The following is a 20,220-nucleotide window of genomic DNA, read 5'->3' on the forward strand; positions in this document are numbered from 1 at the left end:
AGGGTGAGCCTTGTAGCCATCTCCAAAACATTGCCTGTGTCTAGACATGTTTTTATCGGTAATTCATTCTCCCAAGCTGAGCAGAAGGCAGCATAATTTATGGATCCTGAAATGGGGAATTGGCAGTAAGGCAGTGTCGCATAACTGAAGCCATCTAGTGCGAGGGGTGTCTGTGTCTACGCAACTGGATGGATGGAAGAGCTGTCTGCTGGCCACCGGATCTGCGGGTGGTTTGAGGGGTCTGTATCAAGTCACCCATGACGCTTGGCAGAGCGGGAATGAAGCAACATTTCCAATTTAAAAGTTGTATATAGCAGCCCAAATAAATTCTGATGTTTAGTACTGGCATTATTACAGACGTGTAGAAATCACCAAGATCTTTTATTAGGAGTCTTCCACTATAGTTTCAATGCTAGTGAAAGTGAGAGGAGCACAGTTGTAACTCGATTATTTCTTCTTTGTGTAATTTGGGGATAGCAGACTTATTAGGGAGAAGGTAGGGAGAAGAAATCGTTGCTTGCTGTGACTTTATTGTGTTTGAAGAGCAGTGAACTCTCTGGAAAACTTTTGAAATTGTATTAAAGCTCTGCTTAGTAGCACGCAGAAAGGCTATTGCTGCATTTTATCCCCTTCTGCTCTCTCTTTCTGTAAGTCTGCTTTTGAGCAGAGCTCCCGGGTGATCCTTGACTTCCCATTGGGAATCCCACTAGGATTTTACGGTACCTAAAGGGGGCCTACAGGAAGGCCCCTCCACATAGGCCTCCGTATGGGGAGGGACTCTTTATCAGGGAGCGGAGTGATAGGATGAGGGGTAACGGTTTTAAACTGAAAGAGGGGAGATTTAGATTAGCTATTGGGAAGAAATTGTTTACTGTGAGGGCGGGAACAAGTTTCCCAGGGAACTTGTGGATGCCCCATTCCTGGAGGTGTTCAAGGCCAGGCTGGATGGGGCTTTGAGCAGCCTGGTCTAGTGGGAGGTGTCCCTGCCCATGGCAGGGGGCATGGAATTAGATGATCTTTAAGATCCCTTCTAATCCAAACCATTCTGTGATTCCTGCTTTAACTACACCTCTTCGGCCCTTGCCTTTGCACTGCTGCAGCACAGACTGTTGTATGTACCACAGCATTGGCTTGATTTCAATTATGCGAGGAAGTGTTTAAACCACAAAGCCCACTGTGATTTGCCACCACCAGTTAAAACAGTTGTATGCGTTGAGCCTCCAGGATGTTGGTACCCTCTGTGGGGGTGAAGAAGAGCGAAACTTTGATGTAGTTAGTGTGAGATTAGGCTAGAAAACTATTGAAAATGGGGTGGGGGTGAGAGGGGAAACTCTGCCTGACTGCTGCTCTCTCTTATTAGTAATAATGTAAAAACACTGGAAAATATGGGTTGTGATGCAATTAATTATTCAGAGCTGTGATGCACTGTGTGAGAAATGGTTTAATCTGCCTGTGTTACACATCCACTGGCTGACAGAGGTGTTTAATTGCATGGATCAGATTTGTGATTACTGATTTTCCCTCTTTGTGCACCAAAGCATATGACAGACTTCAGCTTTTTTTGTGTGCTTTGTTTTGTTTTTTCAAACTGTTTCCCAGCCCAGGGAGCAGACTGTGGTAATGAAAGAGAGAGGAAGTTCTTGGAAAATAATAAAATAGTAACTCAGCGTCATGGAATGCCTGCAATATGCTGTAGTACAGAGCTGCTCGAATGGCAAAGATCTGATCCAGGTCTAGGTTCTTAAGTAAACTTGTTCCAGACTTGTCTCACCATCTCCTGAATTCCAGTGGGGTACGCTAATATATAAAAAATACACAATGTTTGTGTATATTTCTTATACTAGTCTCTTGATCTCCCAGGGAGCTTGTTCAAAATATTTTGAGTGGTCTAGCTAAGAAAAGATAAAAAACAGCTCCTCTAGGTGATTTCTGAGAATGGTGGATTTGGGGCAGATCTGGCGGCTGGGGTGATTAACTGGTCAGTGTCCTGCTTGCTTCTTTCCACCTGTGTTTCCTTAACTAGGGGCTCAGTCCGGTGCTCTAAGCAAGTCCCAAATGATCCTGGGGTAAGCAAATGAGTTCAAAACTCTGAGCTCAGTGAGTTTCAGGAACGTTGGATGAATCAAAAGTCTTGCACTTTCATTTACAGACAGCAGCCCAGAGCTTCCCAACCAAGCCAGGTTTTGTGTGAGAAGTGTGACAGAAGGCAGAAACCAGTGACTGAGTCTGAGCTGTGTTATCCAGGGCCCCCGTTCCCATCCATCCCCTGGTAGAAATTTGAAGCAGGGAAGTAAAAAGGTTTCTGTTGCCAGCTTTGTCTGTTGAGGGGGTTTTCCTGCATTGCAAAGAAACTTAACTAGAAGGTATTAGAAAACTCTAAAGGTGCTGATTTATTTCCTTTTTGAAAAATAGCTTGACACAAGTGAGTGTTTGCAAGGAAGGGAGCTGAAGCTGTTGGAATAAGCAGAGGATATTGTTTCAGGCGGTATTTATTTTCGTGGAGTGGTTTTTAGTCAACGAGTAGACTACCCTGAGATGAATAGCCTGCTCCCCAGCTCTTCAAATATCCTTTCCTGTTTAGAAGGATTCTTCTTTAATCTGCTTATTGGAGTTTCCTGGAAAGTTGGTGCCTTTTCTGGAGAAGTAGAAAGAGGAACCAATTGTGTTTTATTCCTCAAATGCACCTACTCACTGAAAAGCAGTATTAAAGTGGATAAATCAACATTAGCATGTTTCTTTGTAGCTGTGATTGCCAGCTAAACCCTTGCCAACCCTTGCCAAGGGGAAAGCAGTGTGCCTTTAAGCTATACTCAGTCACAAGCAGAGCTTTGTATATGAGCAGGAGAAGAAAAATGCTGTGACTGTGGGGCATCCTACACATGGGCAAATCCTTCTCAGATCTCTCTCTTGCACTTTGGTTCCAGGGAGGTCTTGTGCTTAGAGGGAGGAAGGGATCAGGGTGCCAAGGGCCCTTGTTCTCCCTCCTTCCTTGTGTGTTTGGGATTACGGGACTTGGGTGAGTCGGTGTCATGGGGAGACTGAGCAGTGATTAAACCTTTGAAGAGTAAGTGGCATCCATGTGTTCAGTGAAGGAATGTCTTAGCTGAGAGCAGAAGTTCAGGACACCAGGGGATGAGTGTCTGGTGTGGATGGTGCTGGAGGGTACAACTTGACATGTTGGGGGGCTTGGCTGAAGCTACCAGCTTGGCTGAAGCACAATGGCCCAGCTGGGCGTAGTGCAGGGTGCCAGGCTTGGCTTAATGGATGGCTTTTGTCTATGGGCAGTCAAAAAACTGTGAGGCTTTCTCTCCATACTGGTGATCTGTACTTGCATAATGAAAAATCAGTCAGTGCTTTCTGTGGCATTGTTGGCTCCATAACCTGGAAAACCTCAACCCTTCACCTGTAACCAAACGTAAGAATATGAACAGTCAAAACTCAAACAGTTTAATATCTGAGCATATTTCACATAGTACTCCCATCTGTAGTAGCTAACAACTTTCTGATCTTGAACTGATTTCCCTCTTCTTCCAGTATGACAAAAGATAGAGCTGTCCTTTGTGCCTTCAACCTGATTGAGCTAAGCCATCTGCTTTCCTGCTGGGAAGAAACATTAGGAATAAGAGGCCTTTTTTTTTCCCGGCAGCAAATATTTCCTTTTCTCATCCGAATGATAGTCTTCAACAGATTAAGCATCTGTTGTGTAATATCTCACTGAAGGGATGAACTTCTTAGGTAACAAACTGGTGCGAATTTTCAGGAATATTCTGTTGTAGCTGCATGCAAGTGTTTGAGCTACGACCACTTTGCTAAGAGGTTCTTGGTCAACTTTTTCTTTCATCTAGACAGACAGGAAGAACACCTTAAAATACCTTTGGGCCCTAGTGTGATGTAGGCTGAGTGTTAAGAGTACTTCTGGATTTTCTACATTTAGCTTCTAGGTATCCTTTTTCTTTGCACCCTCTTTGAAGATTGTGTCTTGAGGAAGAGAACTTCTGTGCCCCAGGAATAATAACCACCGGGTCCAACTGCTAATGCATTATTTTTCTCTACAGAAAGAAATTCAAGCCATGAGTCAGTGCCATCACCCCAACATTGTATCTTACTACACATCGTTCGTGGTGAAAGATGAGCTTTGGCTGGTGATGAAGTTACTTAGTGGAGGTGAGTGGTCCAATTTCCTTACCCTAAAAGGCAACGTAAAAAGCTGTGTTCCTGTAATACCCTTTCCTTTGTTTACCTCCTAAGCTTCCCACTTGTGAATTAAGGCATTTGAATAACAATATTTAACTTCAATGCATTCAGCTCAGAAATAGCTTCTCTTGTTATGTACATCAATAGTAAAACCTAACTACATGATTGTTCTAGCTTTTTTCCCCCTCTTATTTTGTGTATTTGACAGTATTTCATAGAGTTATTTTGAATATGTTTGCTGAATGACTCAGTTAAGTATTTGAAAACTTAAGCGTATGACTTGACAAGAGAAGCGTAAGTGCAGATGTAGTAGTTGAAACCATCCTGAACTTCTAGAACATAAATCTCACTGTCATCTTCTCAAATGATGGATCTGAAGTGGTGCTTCTTGGGTCATGTTATCAAAAGTTTCTTCATCTTTGCTCTGTGAGCCTTGGATAAGCTTTTGAACTAGGGAAATGTGCATCCAACTCCACCGAGCCCAACCATTTCCACTAGCTTTATTGTGAGACATTCAACTCCTCTTGCAAGACTGGTTCCTTGACCTTTTTCTCACTTGCAGCATGGAGGCCTGCATGATGCCAATGGCTGTTTGGTAACCGGCCATTCCATTGATTTTGGCTTATTGACGTGTTGGCTGCCCTTCTGAGGAACTTTAAATTATCTCTATTTTAGGCAGAGCTACTCCCGTAATGTCAGTGTATGGCCTTAAAAAGGGAGGAGAACAGCAGTGTGGGTGCAGCTTGATTTGTACAGTGTCGTTGCTCAGAGCTGGATTACTTTGCCCACTTCTTCCAGTTGACAAAATAACTGGGAATACTTGGGATCATTTCAAATTACGGGCTAGTTAACACAGAGCCAGGGAGACTTTCCCCTTTCTGGATTTATTCTCTCAGACAGTGGAGAGACAGCTTTTTTTGAGTGAGAGTTTGAAAACTTATCAGTAATGCTTAATTTGATGTCATAATATTTTCCAGGAACCCTGTTTAAATTACAGTCATGAAAAGAAAGAGAATCAAGTTCTGGATGATAACGTAGAGGACTGTTGCTAAATCTTAGGCCTGTCTTTAAGAAGACTTGATTTTCCTGGCACCCTAGTGAAAAGGAATTGAAAGCCGAAAAAAAACCCCAACTGTTTTCTTGCTTTTTATAAAAACTTCTTGGCTTCTCTGTTTTTGGCTTAATACTGAGGACTGTAAAATGCCAGAAGATGATGTGGAAAAATCTGGCTAAACCTGTTGGCTTTTTCCACAAGAGCTCAACAATGACCATAAAACATGTGTCTTTGAAGATCTTCTTTAGAGAATTTTAGCAGTTCTCTTGGGGGCAATCAAATTTTATGCCAACTTAAGTCTGTCTTAAAGGGTTTTTAATGTCTCATGTGCTTATGTGTCATTAAGTAATACCATCTCTTTTCCTGGAGTGACACATAACAGGTCATTAAAGATGTGATTGCTGTTTCTGTGTAGAAAATAATCCCCTGCCGGCTTAATGCAAGTAGTTTTGCTGTGTGTCTGAAAAGTGTATCTAGGGGAAGGTTTCTACAACACGAGGAAATGGCATTTCGGGGGTGCGGGAGAGACAGCAGCAATGTTCTTGACCTTTTTCAGGAGAGTACACAACCTCTTTGAAGAAAATGCACAGCTGCCTTAGCTAGTATTGTCACGGTGGCTTTCTGTCAGAACCAAGTCAGGATTAGGCTCATCCTTGACCCTACGAATGTTGCTTTTGTTTGCCCTCATTTTTTTGGGGGGAGGGGAGTAAAGATGGAAAAAAAAAAAATGAGACTTTGTGGACTATCTCTTCACTATCAAGGTACCACAAATATAAAGACCGGACTGGAAAATTTCTGGAAAAGTAATCATTGCTTCAGAACCAGCCTCTTGGTGGTGTGTATGATGACCTGTTTGTCATTTAATATTTACTTTGAATGGTCTTCTCCATTATGCAGACTGATAATTGACCCTTGTGCAACTCTGGCATTAAGTGGGGTCCTTTCAGTAAAGTAGTGCTATGAAACCATGAAGGTGATCAGAGGGCTGGAGCACCACTCCTATGAGGACAGGCTGAGAGAGTTGGGGCTGTTCAGCCTGGAGAAGAGAAGGCTCTGGGGAGACTTTGTAGCCCCTTCTAGTATCTGAAGGGGGCGTACAAGAAAGCTGGAGAGGGACTTCTTACAAGGGCACGTAGTGATAGGATGAGGGGTAATGGGGGTAATGGCTTCAAAGGGTAGAGGGTAGATTTAGATTAGATATCAGGAAGAAATTTCTCCCTCTGAGGGTGGTGAGGCACTGGCCAAGGTTGCCCAGGGAGGTTGTGGATGCCCCTTCCCTGGAAGTGTTCAAGGCCAGGCTGGATGGGGCTTTGAGCAGCCTGGTCTAGTGGGAGGTGTCCCTGCCCATGGCGGGGGGCTGGAACTGGGTGATCTTTAAGGTCCCTTTCAAGTCTAACCATTCCGTGATTCTCCAATTCTAAATCTCACTGCTTATCTTATCCTGTTGCATATGTTTAAGATTAGGGCTCATACAATAAAAGATGGACCAGTAGCAGTGTAATCCCTCCTTCTCAACATTTCCGTGAGCCAGTGTTAATTTTTTTCACTTAAAATGAAACATTTAGGGGGTGGGGAAGTTGCTAAAATAGATGGCAAGACTTTGAGAATAACTTGTCACTCCTTTTTATGCAGGAAGGTACCTTGAGAGGTATTTTGTTAACTGTTTTCACTGTATATTTTTTTCTTGTCTGTACTTCAGAAATCTTATTTTAGACCTCATAGGCAAATTCTACAGGTCAGTCTTGAGGATAGGTGAAGAAACTTGTGTATTGGAGCCTTCTGACCGAAAAGCTTTTTCATTCACTTTTAATGAGACTATTTCCAGTTGGTTTTAGGCTGAGTGATTTATGTAACAAGAGACGCTTTAAAAACTGCTTCTCATTCCTTTCAGCTTATTTCTTATCAGTAATAAACTGGCTAGTTTTGTAGTCATCTGTCATCCAGCGGGAAAAATAATGGTCTGAGATTCTCAACAGGAAAAACCTTTGAGCTGTTTGTATAGACCAGAAAGGAGGGGGGAAAATAAACCCCAACCCAGACCAGGGTGCAGGCTAACTCTTATTCTGTCTAACTATTCGGAGAGCATGGACTGAGATACTTGCACATCCCAGTAAGCACGTATCAAATCTGTTCTGATTCTGTATCTTGATTGTGGCTTTTGTACTTGAGAATTTCTTCTGAGTAAAAGTTCAGAATCTTATTGCTTCTCTTCCATCAGTGTCAGTGTATGCTGGCATGGGTTTCCAGGCTGAAACTAGTTTTAATTTCATCCTAATTACACTGACCTTATTACTTTGATAAACAGCCCACAAGACAGACCAGTTTGTAATGCAAGCCTTTTTTTTTTCTGTTGTTGTTGTAAGTGCAATTCAGTTTATTTTCTGGTTGCAGTCATTTTGTTGAAATCTTAACCTAGTCATATATGCAAGTATTTGAGAAATGTCTCTAAGGGAAAATACTCTAAATCCATGAAGTCCATGAACAATCCATTGTTCTCTAGTAAGAGTGCCTTGCTCCTCTGAGCAGCCAGCTGGTGTGCTCAAAGGTAGCTTAATTGTCTGACTGGCATTGTTGCTGAAACAGAACTTTTTGTCTAAGCTTTGCAAGTACTGTGTTGGTGGAAGATACCATTTTCTGTCTTTGAAAGTCAGCAGCAACGAGGAGGGAATGTACTGGTGAGCTGCTGGGGAGTAACATGTAAAACCACTAATGTGCATCAGAGCCAAGTCAGGCTGGTTGAAGTTCCTGCTGAACGCAGTTAGAAGTGGCAGATCTGACACCGAAGCAGATGTAGAGCGTAGTTGTTGCTGATGGCAGAAGCGTGTCTGTGATGATATCCAGCTGGTAGTGACAAGAGGTGCTGGTGTGTCCAGTTACTCTGACACCCTCTTTCAGATCTGGTGATGTGTGCCTGGATTGCGGTTGTGAAGTGTCTGCTGTTTCTGTTCCCTTCAGTAGAATTTTCAGACCCTTTCTTCCAATGATGAAACTGTTTTGTAGGGATCTAAGCTTAGCAATGTCAACTTGGCACCCCAGCCATTTGGTCCAATGTTACTCCAAACTAAACTCCAATGGCTATTTCTAGACAGCTGCTGACCTGCTCTTTGCCTCGCTGGCATTCCCTTGTCGTGAATTTTACTCATGCCTTTTTAAAGCCATCTGAAGCCTAGTCCTGCTTTTGAGCTCCTGCAGCTTTTAGTAGGAAGAGGAGCAGCTGTCCTTTTGTTCTTGTGCTTTTTCTGATTGTGACCTGTTTGCTCCTCTAAATTCTTGCTGCTTTTGACAAGAGCTCTCATTTCACAGGTGACCCACGGCCGTAGCTAACTCTACAAAACAGTTGCTCGTATGAAACAGCCGTCTGTGGCAGCTTGCTACATCACACAACAATTTTTACGGTTGTAGCCTATAGCAGATGAGACCTCCGAAATATTTTTAAACTGTGTAAATCCTTTAAATATCGAAACATTTCCAGATGGGGCGCTTGGATCTTATGCCTTCTTGAAGGCTCCTAATTAAATCTGGTAAGGAGATTATTGTATTGAAATAGCTGAACCTCTTATTTTCCAGAAGTTTTTAAGATTATCTAATCAACCTCTTATTTCAACCTTTCATCTTGATTATCTGATGAAGCACTTGGCCAGCGGTTCAGCAGGCCAGACCAAAAGGGGAGGTATGGCAAGTCTTAGGTCTCCACCAGGGAGGCAGGACATCTTGTTCTACTTCTGCTGTGCTAATCTCTGATCTGGCCTCTCCTAATTCCAGCAGTGATTTACGATCAAAGCGTAAGCCACAGGTTCTTAGAAATCCTTGTGTTTATGTTGAGTTATCTTGTTGGGAGAGCGCTATGCTATTTTGAGTCTATCTGGAGGGGTTTTAATTTTATTTGTAGAGACGCAACTTAATTTCAAACAATTAAGGATGGGATAAGTCAGAAGCAGGAGGTGGTAGGCACTGTACACGATTGCAGAATGCAGAGTGTGTAGATACACTGCCACTCGGAGCTATAATAGGAAAAGCATGAAAAAGAAGTAGTTTGGCTTCAGATTTTTGCTTATAAATGCCCAGTCTCAATTGCAATAGGCGGTTTTGCTCCCTATATTTATTATCTTGCTTCCTGCCTTAATCTTGTCGTATTTCTTAGACATCCATGCAAGCGCTCTAGAGGGAAGGAGGCAAGAAGTGTAAGTTTCCTTAACTATTCCTCTGTGCTGAGGTGGCTTAACCAGAGTTAAGAAGCAACTTTGAAACCAGAAACCCCAGCAATGTACTTAAATGTCTTTTCCTTTGTTTTGTATAACTTGTTCTTTCCTTTACTTGGGTGCTCTTTTGCTGTATTCTTCAGCCCCAAAAGTAGCAAATCCAATCAGCTGTTCCTTCTTCTTTCACGTTTTCTTCCTCTGTTTGTCAGACGCTGACAAGATGCAGATTTAATTCTTGGCTCTGATGACAATCAGGCTCACTGAAACAGCTGGCTTCTGCTGAGATATCTTAACACAAGCAGCAGTGAATCCTCCCAAGTCCTGGTTCTCAAAGATGCAGCATGTTCAGCATCAGTGTCCATCAGCGTTGGGGCAGATCTTGATTCTCACAAAACTGTGTAGTGATCCCCAGCGCTGTTTAACAGCCTGTTTATGCCAGGCCTCTAAATGGCAAATCAATGCAGGTACTGTTACCTGCTCTTTATCTTACTTTCCAACCAAAAAAAAAAAAAGTATTAAACTTTCTTGTTCTGCTTGCCAGACAAATTTAAAGGAGGAGTTTTCTTTGCATTTAACTTATCCTGTATCTTTGTCCTGTCACTTGGGTTGTAGTATAACATGCAAGATGTGGGTCCCACAGCAACTAGCTCTGCTGTGCATTTCTGTTGCCTCTGGGGGCATGTAAAATTCCAGCCATAATACTCCTGCATTTATCTGTAATCTTGTTCTAAACAAGCTTTCCTTTCTGCTCGGGTTTTTGTACCCTTCTCTGCTTCAGCCCCATGGCCTGAGGCATCAAGCAGCGTGGCTGACAACTGTCACATGGACACTCTCTTCCTCTCCTGAGGAGAAACATTAGAATCAGGCTTCCTAAATGCCATTACTCGTGCTTGCTGATGTAGGTGAGGTCAAAGAAATACGCTTTGGATTTGGAACAGGAAGTGTAGATGTTTTGCGGTGGCTTGCTGTTGAAAGCGGATCAGTGGAACAATTAGGACTTCTTGCCCCGAGGGTGCCATTACACAAAAGTTTTTCTCCACCAGCAAAGCTGGTTTAAGAAGTTCCTGGCTGCTGGGTCTCCACCCTGCCTGGAAAACTGAATTACTGCAGTGATCTCATTTACAGTATGGCTTTGTAAGGAGGTGCATTGGCACAACAGGGAGGTAGTGAGCCATGGAACTCTTTAATCTCATTTTGTTGCTGAAGAAAACACTGGAGCAGCCCAAAGGACAGGGTGTTGAAGGAGACGGTTTTACTGGGAACGTGTGTGGGGTGCAAGATAGGAGTGCATTTACTTGGTTTCAAGACAGTCCATTGCAAATGGTCTCCCTGATGTCAACATACAAAAACTGAATATCCCTCTCTTACAAATTCAGGTTATTGGTCTGCTCATGGGTTTCTTGTCCCTTCATTGCCCTGATACTGCTGTAAAGGGTGGAAACCAGCTACTTGCTTCTGGAAAGTTGGAACTGGCTTCTGTGGATTGAGTCAGACCTAATCAGATATAATCTAGCCGTGAAAAAATCGGAAAGGTGAACTGTTCTTCACTGCTGGAGAGCAGTGGAGGGAGCAATGGGGTATCTGTTCCATTTGTGCAGCTGGACAGATACCTGTCTGCAGAACCGGTGTCAGCAATAAGGACTCCGGGGGGCGAGGGGGGGGGGAATTGCTTGCTGCGTGTTTGTCTTTGACCTGTAATAGTTACAGGTTGGGTTTTTATCAGGTGTGTCTCTGTACAGCCGGTTCCCGGTGAGTTCCGCTGGCATTAGGAGCTATTGCATTAGCAGCTTTTAGAGCAGGCTCGGAAGCTTGTGAGTTTGAGCAGAAAACCACTTAACTTTTAATTGCTGTACAATTTGCACTGAGAGATTGTGCTTTACTAAGTAGACGTAATACAGTTTGCAATTGGTGTCAGAATATACTGAGACACTTTAATTCGTGATGAATGATAAATAATACTAAATGCTTTATCAGATTGTGCAACATCTTGTAGGCTTCCTGTTTGTGTGCTGCTCTGTATATTTGATGGGCAGGAATTTGTTTATCACTGCTTTTTTTTCCACATCAATCTCTAAATGTCCTCTCTTTTCGTCTTCTGTTGGGCTTTGAGATCAGTTACTCATCACCAGACTTCTTTAAACATCCTTATTAATGACAGCATTATTTATATTTACATGTAGGCTCTAGTTCTGGCTCTTCCCTCTGTCTTGTTTTGTTTTTTTCTGATACACTTCCTTTCTGGGCTTGGAAGAGCTTTCCAGTCAGCCTCAGCCAAACTTAATTTCTTTCTCACTTAAGCATGACCCTCCTGTTCTGTGAATCTGTAGCTTCTAACTGTGCATTTTGAATGAGAAAAATCAGGAGGGGACTGTTGTAATCAAACATAGTGCCATGTATAATACACACCAGGGTACTTCACAGCATTATCTGAAATAGAAGCTGTATTCTAGGGAGGAGTCAAATATTTCTTTAAAAAGAAAAAAAGACATCGTAGTGGATTTCTTCTATTGAAAATGTTGTAACTGTTCTCTGATACAGAGTGGGTGCTTTATTTCCAATGTGAACCTCATCTTCTGGCTGCTAGATTATGGGAGACGTTTGTCTTGCAAATTGTTCTATCTTTTTGTGCATGCAGACCACAAACCTATACTGAAACTACATTTAAGCAGAGATCCAACTCTTAACTTTCCCAGTTACTCTTAAACTAGTTGAGAAGCTGGCTCAGAAACTGGGCAGTACCAGGAATCATGCTGGTTTTTTGAAACGGGATGATGGGTTTGTAAAGCACATGCTCTTGTGTAGGTCAGGTCTTGGTTCCAGTTCAGCTGAATTAGTTTACAGTTAATTTCTGGCAGTTAATGCATTGCTGGATTGGGAACAGTCTGCTTTGTGCGAAATGGTTGTTTTGCCCCTTAGGCTGCGGATGGGGCTCTGACCTACTGATCTATTGTTCGAGTGCGAGGCATTTGGTGTAAGTGAGAAAACTTGTCTACATGCTAAAGCAGTGGAGGTCATACCCTACCAACTGTGTCATATGCTTAACTGAGATCCTCGGGAACAACTGCATTTCAGCATCAGCCTGATAAATTCCATGCATATCTGCTTTCTAGCAGAAAGTGTTTCCCTCAACAGTGGAATTCCTGTGACTTCTGTGTTCAGAGTAGCTTTGTGCTTAGCTCTGGCCTTCTGTCTGGGGATCTGGGTGTTCAGTTGCTCCATGTCAGGCCAGAATGGCAGAAGACTTTGAACGCAGCATGAAGCAGTGTGTGGAAATGCAACTTGGCTTCTTTCTTCATATCCCACGGTGCTGTGCTTTATGAAGTTGCAATTGAGTTGGGAAGCAGTACCTACCTTCTAAATTTACGGGTCTTTGAGGTGGAAAAATCACAACTTTATTGTGTTGTGGTGCCATCGCAAAACTCTTTTCCCTGCGCAAACAAAGTGAGGATGATCTAAATGCAACTTTCACCAACAGGAAGGTGTCTCTGGGGTTGCTCTTCTGCTGCTCGTAGCCTTTGGGCTGTTCTCCTTTCTGTAGAAGACTGGCACATTCCTCCACTACTTTGAACATCTCAATGTGAAAGTGGTTTTTAAAAAACGTGCTTAAAAAGTGGCAGGCTGGGCTGGGATCAGATATAGTATGGGTGTGAATCAGCCCTTTCACAATAAAGGCTGGCTCTGTGCATGCCCTCTTGTCTGTCTAACCCCCACCCCCTTTTCTGGGTTAATTACAACCTCTAACTTGGCTAAATACAGGATTTCTTTTTTTTTTGACCAAATGAATTTGAACACCATATGATCTGCCTCCTCATGTTCCCTGAGCCCTTTGCAGGAGAAGGGAAATATTTTTGAACAAAGTCTGCTAACAGAGTTGTGGGTGGAAAGAGGACAAAACGAGTACGTGAAGAACCACATATTTTCACTGGACTTCTAAAACAAGTGACAGTTTGTTCTCCAGATAAAGGCACATTTGAGAGGAAAAACCTGAACAGTGAAAGTGAAGGGGGTTTTTGGTGGGTTTTTTTTTTGGTGTCACAAAAATTCCTGTCCAAAATAAGATGCATTGAGGCTTGCAAGCACGTACTCTTAAAATATGAATACGTGACAGGCTGAATCCCAGGTGAGTCCTCATGACACACCGCAGAGGATCTTTCTCTTAGACACTAGAAGCAAAAGGCGAGATTTCAGTGGAGGGGAGTGTACTCTTACATCTGGGGTTTTACAATTTCCTTTGGTAGAGATAATCTGGCTCCCATGCAGGAAGTCCAACGTATGTCGAAACAACCTGAGTTACGGCTGGGTGAAACCTTTGGCTAACTAATTAAGACCCGTGTCAAAACTCACTAAAGAGGAGTGTGTTTCCATGCTCAAGACAGGGTAAAGGAAGGCTGAACGCTGTGAAAAGTATTCTTGGATCAAATGTTGGGGGGATGTTGTGCAACTTCACTTCTATTTTTTTTTTTTTTTTTTAGTTTTCCTTATTTTTGTTCTATTTTGTTAGTGTCTGCCGTGTTTAAGATTGTATCTGCAAATACCTTGAACCAAGCAAAGTGTTTTTTGGGGAAGAGGAAGCTAGAGGTGCCATTCAGGGCAGCCAGGGAGCTGGTCCAACCTCTTGCTGCATTCACAAATGTGTTCTCCCTTCTTCTTCCCCTCCTTTTCCTCTTCATTGGCTCTGAAACTCCTCTGTTCAGAGGTTATGCTCACTACCAACCAAACATAGTGCTTTTTTCCCCTCTCCTTGGTTTATTTTTTGGTGGATTTAGTTGGTGGTTTGGTGTACCCCGTGAGCACCAACGCCGGTGGGTTGGAGAAGATGGAAAGCGTGCGGTTGGGCAGAGGGGAATGGTGACTCGCCTGACTGCAGCAAGCTGCTAGATGAACTCAGCACATACCGTTTCCCACAAACTAAGGCACACTGCGCACCCATATAATTGTTTCCTGCACAGTTTGAATTGTGCAAAACAAGCCTTTCCCCATGATGTTAGGATTTCAGCCTTGCAGCCTTTTTGCTTTCATGTGAGAAGCCAAAAGTAAAATACTTTGCTAAGTGCAAACCTATCGGCGTGATTGTTTTGGCCAAGAAGTTCAAATAGGATAGTTAATAAAAGAAGTTTTAAAGGAGGCGTTTTTTGTCAACCTGAAGCTTAAGGATGAAAAGAAAAATGCAAAAGCCTCCATTGCATTTTTCTGCTTGCTTCAAGAATTTACAAGGTGGAACCTGTAACTTCCACATTGACCAAATTAATGAGAGTAAATTCTCAGCTTTTACTGTTCTTCAGGTACAAAAATGTTTTGAGTCTGTTACGGGTTTTTTGGTTGCAAGTTAGGAAGAATGAACTTTCAGCTTTTCTGAACTAGCTGAGTTAGTTAGTACTGAGTTGTTCTTACTGTTCAAAGACAATTAAGGCTGGAATTTGTGCTTTGCAGTCGTGCCTGCTTTTCCCTTTCTTTAAGAACTTCCTAGTATTGCTGACATTGCTTTGTGTCCATAGCTGTAAAAATCCTACTAGCTGACTATCCAGTCATTAAACCATAGAAACCCAAGTTTGAAGGGGATAAATAGCACAGGCCTGGAAAACGGGCTTAGACATTCCATACTGGAGCAATAAAAATAGAGTTCTGAGAAGACTGTCTTCAGTCCAGCTGCAAATACAAAGAATACCGTACCCAATATATCATGAAAACAGGACCTTGCACAAGAGGCGTGTTGCTAGTCATTGATTCCGTCTATTCCTGGGTGCAATTCAAAGAGGTGGTTTGCTCTATAAAGCATGGTTTGTCATGCAAGATGATGTAATTCACACCACGGTTGGGAGAGAGCCTGATGTTTCTAGGGAAGGTTCTAAGCCATTCCAGTTCTGTACGCAGCGAAGAAGTGACTTATTGTCAGGATTTGGCCTCATTTGTTCTCTGTTTAATAATTTCCACTTTTTTCTTTTAGGGCAGTGTCATCCCTTTATGTATTAGATTTTTCTTGCTGTTATTCTACATCAAGTTTATAGGAGCTGAAAAAGAAAGTCTAATTTTATCAAGCTCGTTGCCTTCAGCTTATGAGTCCTGGCAGCCCCCTGCTTTTTCCATTTTCCCCTCCTGCTTCTCCAGTACTCGGTACTAAAACAGCTGTAGCATCGGTATCTACTTTAAAACCTTCCAAGAGTCCTGTGTATGTACACTTTACATTTTGGCTTGTTCAAATAACTTCTCAGTTACTTGTCATCACAGGGATTTTTACAGCCCACCTTGAGGATCTGCCCCCCTGTAAGCCACCACTTAGCTATGAGTTGGTCGTTCTAGTTTAAACTAACGTGTTTAACTCTTATTTTCTCTAGGCTCTGTTCTGGATATTATAAAGCACATCGTGGCCAAAGGAGAACACAAGACTGGTGTCCTGGATGAACCCTGTATAGCCACGATTCTTAAGGAGGTGCTGGAGGGGCTGGACTACCTGCATAAAAATGGACAAATCCACAGGTATTTTTCATTTTTCTCATCTTTGCCCAAAACATGTGTTGCTGAAACAGCAGCTGAGCACATGCGGTCTCATCCTACAACCAGCTGTGAGGGCGTGGAAAGAGGAAAATAAAGGTGGGAGCTTAATCAAAGTAATCAAAACTCGGAATTCAGTTGTCTATAGTAGTAGCTACTGCTATAGGAAATACTATGACTAGGCCAAGTTTGGGTAAACTTTGAGGTATTGAAAGTTCTGAGACAGAGAACCTTTTTCGAAATGTCAACATCCAGCTGCAAAGTGTAGTTGTTGGAGCTGGAAAACTTCAGCTGGTTTTGTTTCTTGCAGAGCTACAAATCACCAAAAGTACTGCATAAGAACTGTTGAGCAATTTAATGAGTCCTTCAAGCCCTGTTCGTTCTTTTTTTCAGGCTAGCTGCAAGATCAACATAACAAAACTTAAATTTGGGTAACTTCATTTAAAAAAAAAAAAAGAAACAAAATTAGTGGAAAAACTCCTACTGCAGGCAAAACCCAGTTAACTAATGGTCTGTGATTTGATGGATCGCTGAAATGTGTGGGTTTCTGTGCTGCTGTGTCGTTTGGGAGGTATTTCTAAATCATGTTTTCCTCTCCGTTGGTGTCAAGGTGTGGTGTAGTTAAGGAAGAGAGGATACTAAGGCAGTATGTTCTGCTGTTAAAAAGAATAAGATTTGCAATCCTAAATATGTGCTGAAAATAGAATGTACTGCTTGTGGGTAATATACATCATCCCAGCCACAGACTGCTGCTGGGAACAACAGCCGCTTCTTTCTTGGGAATTTTGTGAGCTTGGCCGTCTTCTGGTATGATGCCATTATAAGCATTGCTGCTGCTGTGCTGGAGTAAGTTTCTGTCCTCTTATGATAGCTGAAGAGGTAACTCTTTTTGCCAAAATGTTATTTTTATTAGAAAATCCAAGAAGCATTTATTTCATATTTTTGGTCAAACAGACTGGCTTTTGTAGGTTGCTGTGGGTTAAAAAGAAAGAAATGGTTGGAAACAATTCTGGTGGCATTCCTTTCCCTGAAAGAAGTCTCAAGTTTCGGGTTCCAGTCTGTCTTAAAATTCTGATCTAGCATGAGTTGTCTTCATTGAAGACAGTTCTGATTTCACAGCTGGGTGTTTAACTTTGTGTTTTTTTTTTTTTTTAGAGATAAGACTTCATGTAGCTCTGGGAAGTTAGACCAACTTACTGAGTGCATGGTAATTTTTCACCCTTGCCATAAGTAATTTACAAAACCATGCTTATTTGTGACTCGCAGTTGATTTGCTTGACTGATTTGACTCAGCTTCTGGTCTAATGGAATCAAAATATGTATGTTAAAGCAGCAGTAACCTGTTAAATTTTAGTTTTTCTGAAGATGTCACGTGATGATCTCTGTATCGGAACAGAGGTGGTCCCCCTCTTGACTTGCAGTAGTGAAACAGCAGCACGAGTAATGGTGGTAAAGGTTATACAGGATATATTCATGTGTTGGTTTTTTAACTGTACTCAGCAAAAATATGATGTTCACAGAAAGTTCAAACTGCTTGGTCTGAAGAAAATGTGATTCATATTGAATCATTTGGAAGCAGACTGAACCGAACCTGCTGCGACCATTCTCGTCCTGCTTGTTGGAAGCATTTTGCCCTTATTTAGGGGACTTCAGCAAAGAAATCAAAGCTGTGTCATTGCGGCAGCTTAAGCTTGCGGTTGTGTGTCAGCTACTTTGCATGTGTTTCATCCCTGTATTTTGGGGCCACTCCAGCAATTGTGTAATGTTTTATCAGAAAAAAAGTGTTTGGATTACCTCATTGTGTGGTCTGGGAAATCTGGAGAAGTGCAAATAGTCATGGTACAGAAGGAAAACTTCGTAGCTTCTTACCTGTGTTGCAAAGGTTGGGCGTTTGACTGTGGGCAGAAAGCAAGCTTACGTGCCTTTGAGGGGTGAAGCATATTTCCCGAATGGAGTTAATCATGCTGTCTTGCATTTTATCCAGATGTGTGTACATTGCCGAGAAAAAACACAGTTTAAAATTGTAGTGTAGATGGGACCTTTCCTCATGCATAGGAATATCTCTATGGTTTTCCCATCTTCCTTAACGCTAGGGGTCATAATATTGGTCATGCCTGATGGGAAAGGCAGGTGGAAATCTTGCAGTCGTGCCAGAGATGCTCTGAGAGGAAGCGTTTAAAATAACTTAACTTTGGTCCCCTGGGTCAGCTTAAAGTATCTGTCTCTGAAGGAAACCGACTGCATCAGGTGAAGGGCTGAGTATAGTGTCTGCAAAGTGGGACAGCTGCGGTTGGGGTGAGCTTCAGACCAAAACAAGGTCAACTGGGAAGGGTCAAAACTGAAGGTTTTGTTGACCTGGCACAACCATCCCAAAGCAAGCAGCCACCCAGCACAGCAAAGCATTCAGCTGCTTACACTGAATATCCCAACTCCATTTGTGTTATATCTAGGAGAAGAAGACTTGATAAAGTTAGAGACAGGAATGGATGTAATTAGCACATACGAAGTTGAACAGCCAGGCTGGTGGCAAGGCCCGAAGGATGAATATCTGGACCCAATTGTAATTTTGTGGGTGTTGTTGACCTGAAGCGGGGACAGCTTGTTACTGCTGTAAATCATCAGTGAGATCAGAGAATATATGTCTGACAGCGGAGCTGCTCGATACTTTTAAATTATGCATCATCTTAAATGGGTAAATTAAGTTAACACGTGGAAGACTGGCTTAATGAAACTCTGCCGCTGCTGAATCTTGCTCTGCATAAGCCCGTCTTCAACTTAATGCCACTTCCAATTAAGGGCTGGGGAGCTGGCTTTGCATGGAAGTGTAAATCCCTGCTTTGGACAGGAGAGTAGCTTGACAGTATTCTCTAGAGGAGATTAGAAAGCCAAATATCTAGTGAAGGCTTAAACTATAAATTTATTTTTTTTGTTTAGTTTCCTAATTAACAGCCAGGGCGAGGCTGAGGCTTGAATAGATGCCGTTGTTCAGCAACAAACGCTTAAGTCTCCCACATTGTCCAAAGTGGTATCTTTTTGCATTTGTCTTGCAAGGGCTGTTGGGAACAGACTCTGAGGCCTTATGGAAAAGACAAAGGAGAATGCAGGATCAGTTTTATTTTCATGAAATGCTCTATACCAAGGTAATGATTACAAATGATCCCTGTCTGCCTCCAAAATTGCCATTGCCTCCTGCATCTCGGAGTTGGCAGCTCTCTGCCTTCGTTACCGCTGTCCCTGGCCATTTCTCCCATGCCAGCTGCCACCGTCCCCATTGCGGTTTTCTGTGTAGCACAGTGATCCCAATGGCCGTTGGAAATCCTAGTGATCTGGCTCAGGTTAAGTGAGTTAAATTGCCTGGGCATGAGCCAGCGTGCGGAGGACAGAGGGCCACACTCGGAAACCTTCGGATGAAGCTCTCCTGCAGGAATCTGCTCAGACGTGGGTGTGTTTGTTTCTTTTTTTTTTTTTATGGAACTAGAGCAAGACTGATATCCTGCGAGGGGTTGCTCCTGTGCTAATCTTGTCTGGGTGACACACGGGGTATGTTGTACCTCTTCCCCATTTGGACTCTGATTCCTCTGTGTCTTTGGGGATTAGCAGGAGTTTGATGAATGACTTGGAAATAAAACTAAAGCAAAAGCAACCCAAGAGGTTTTATTGCTTAAAGGGATTTGTTGGAGGGAAGTTCAAGGCTTTTTCAGGTGGTGCTCTTTATGGCAGTCTGACAAATGAATCATGCTGATTAACTGTTACAAGGTCTCTCTGTCTTTCTCCCTATTTTTATCTCTGAGCTTATCTTCTATTCATGATTAGCTGTTGTGTAACTGAATATTTCAGTTAGTCCAGGTGAAATGATATGCTGCTCGAATATAATCAGATTCTCATATTGCGGCGTAATAAATGTGATACTCGCATGCTTTTTTTTTCTCTGTAAACCCAAAAAAGCTTAGGAAGTGGTTTAGGGTTGCATGCACTTGAAATATTGGCGTGGCAGTGATCCAGCTATTAATTTGTTTGCGGCTCTACTTCTCAGGGGGTGAGAGGGGCAACAGCACATTTGATACGCTGAGTTAGATCGGCTTGTGCCCCCATACAGAATGTTTTGGCTTTTTTTTAGTGTCTTGTCAAAATCGCTTTTCGGAGTGTGGGGTGGTGGGGTGCTGTGGCAGCTGTTTGAATGTTGCTTTGAAGAGACCCTGGAAACAATATTCTTGCTGTGTTTTTATGCCAAATATATTAGCTTATTTTTTGGACCTTGGGATGGTTTTGACACAGGATCAAAGT

At 42.6% G+C, this 20,220-nt stretch overlaps 1 protein-coding gene across 1 annotated transcript in view; it reads left to right on the top strand.

Moving 5' to 3' along the window:
• OXSR1 (oxidative stress responsive kinase 1) overlaps positions 1-20,220 on the top strand; it is a 93,841-nt gene that overhangs the window by 26,557 nt on the left and 47,064 nt on the right. Inside the window, exons 3-4 of the mRNA XM_074574018.1 lie at positions 4,056-4,164; positions 15,780-15,921. Coding sequence (XP_074430119.1) covers positions 4,056-4,164; positions 15,780-15,921 — 251 coding nt within the window. The remainder of the gene's footprint in view (positions 1-4,055; positions 4,165-15,779; positions 15,922-20,220) is intronic.

Source organism: Larus michahellis, chromosome 2, assembly GCF_964199755.1.
Source record: "Larus michahellis chromosome 2, bLarMic1.1, whole genome shotgun sequence".
NCBI classification, from domain to species: domain Eukaryota; kingdom Metazoa; phylum Chordata; class Aves; order Charadriiformes; family Laridae; genus Larus; species Larus michahellis.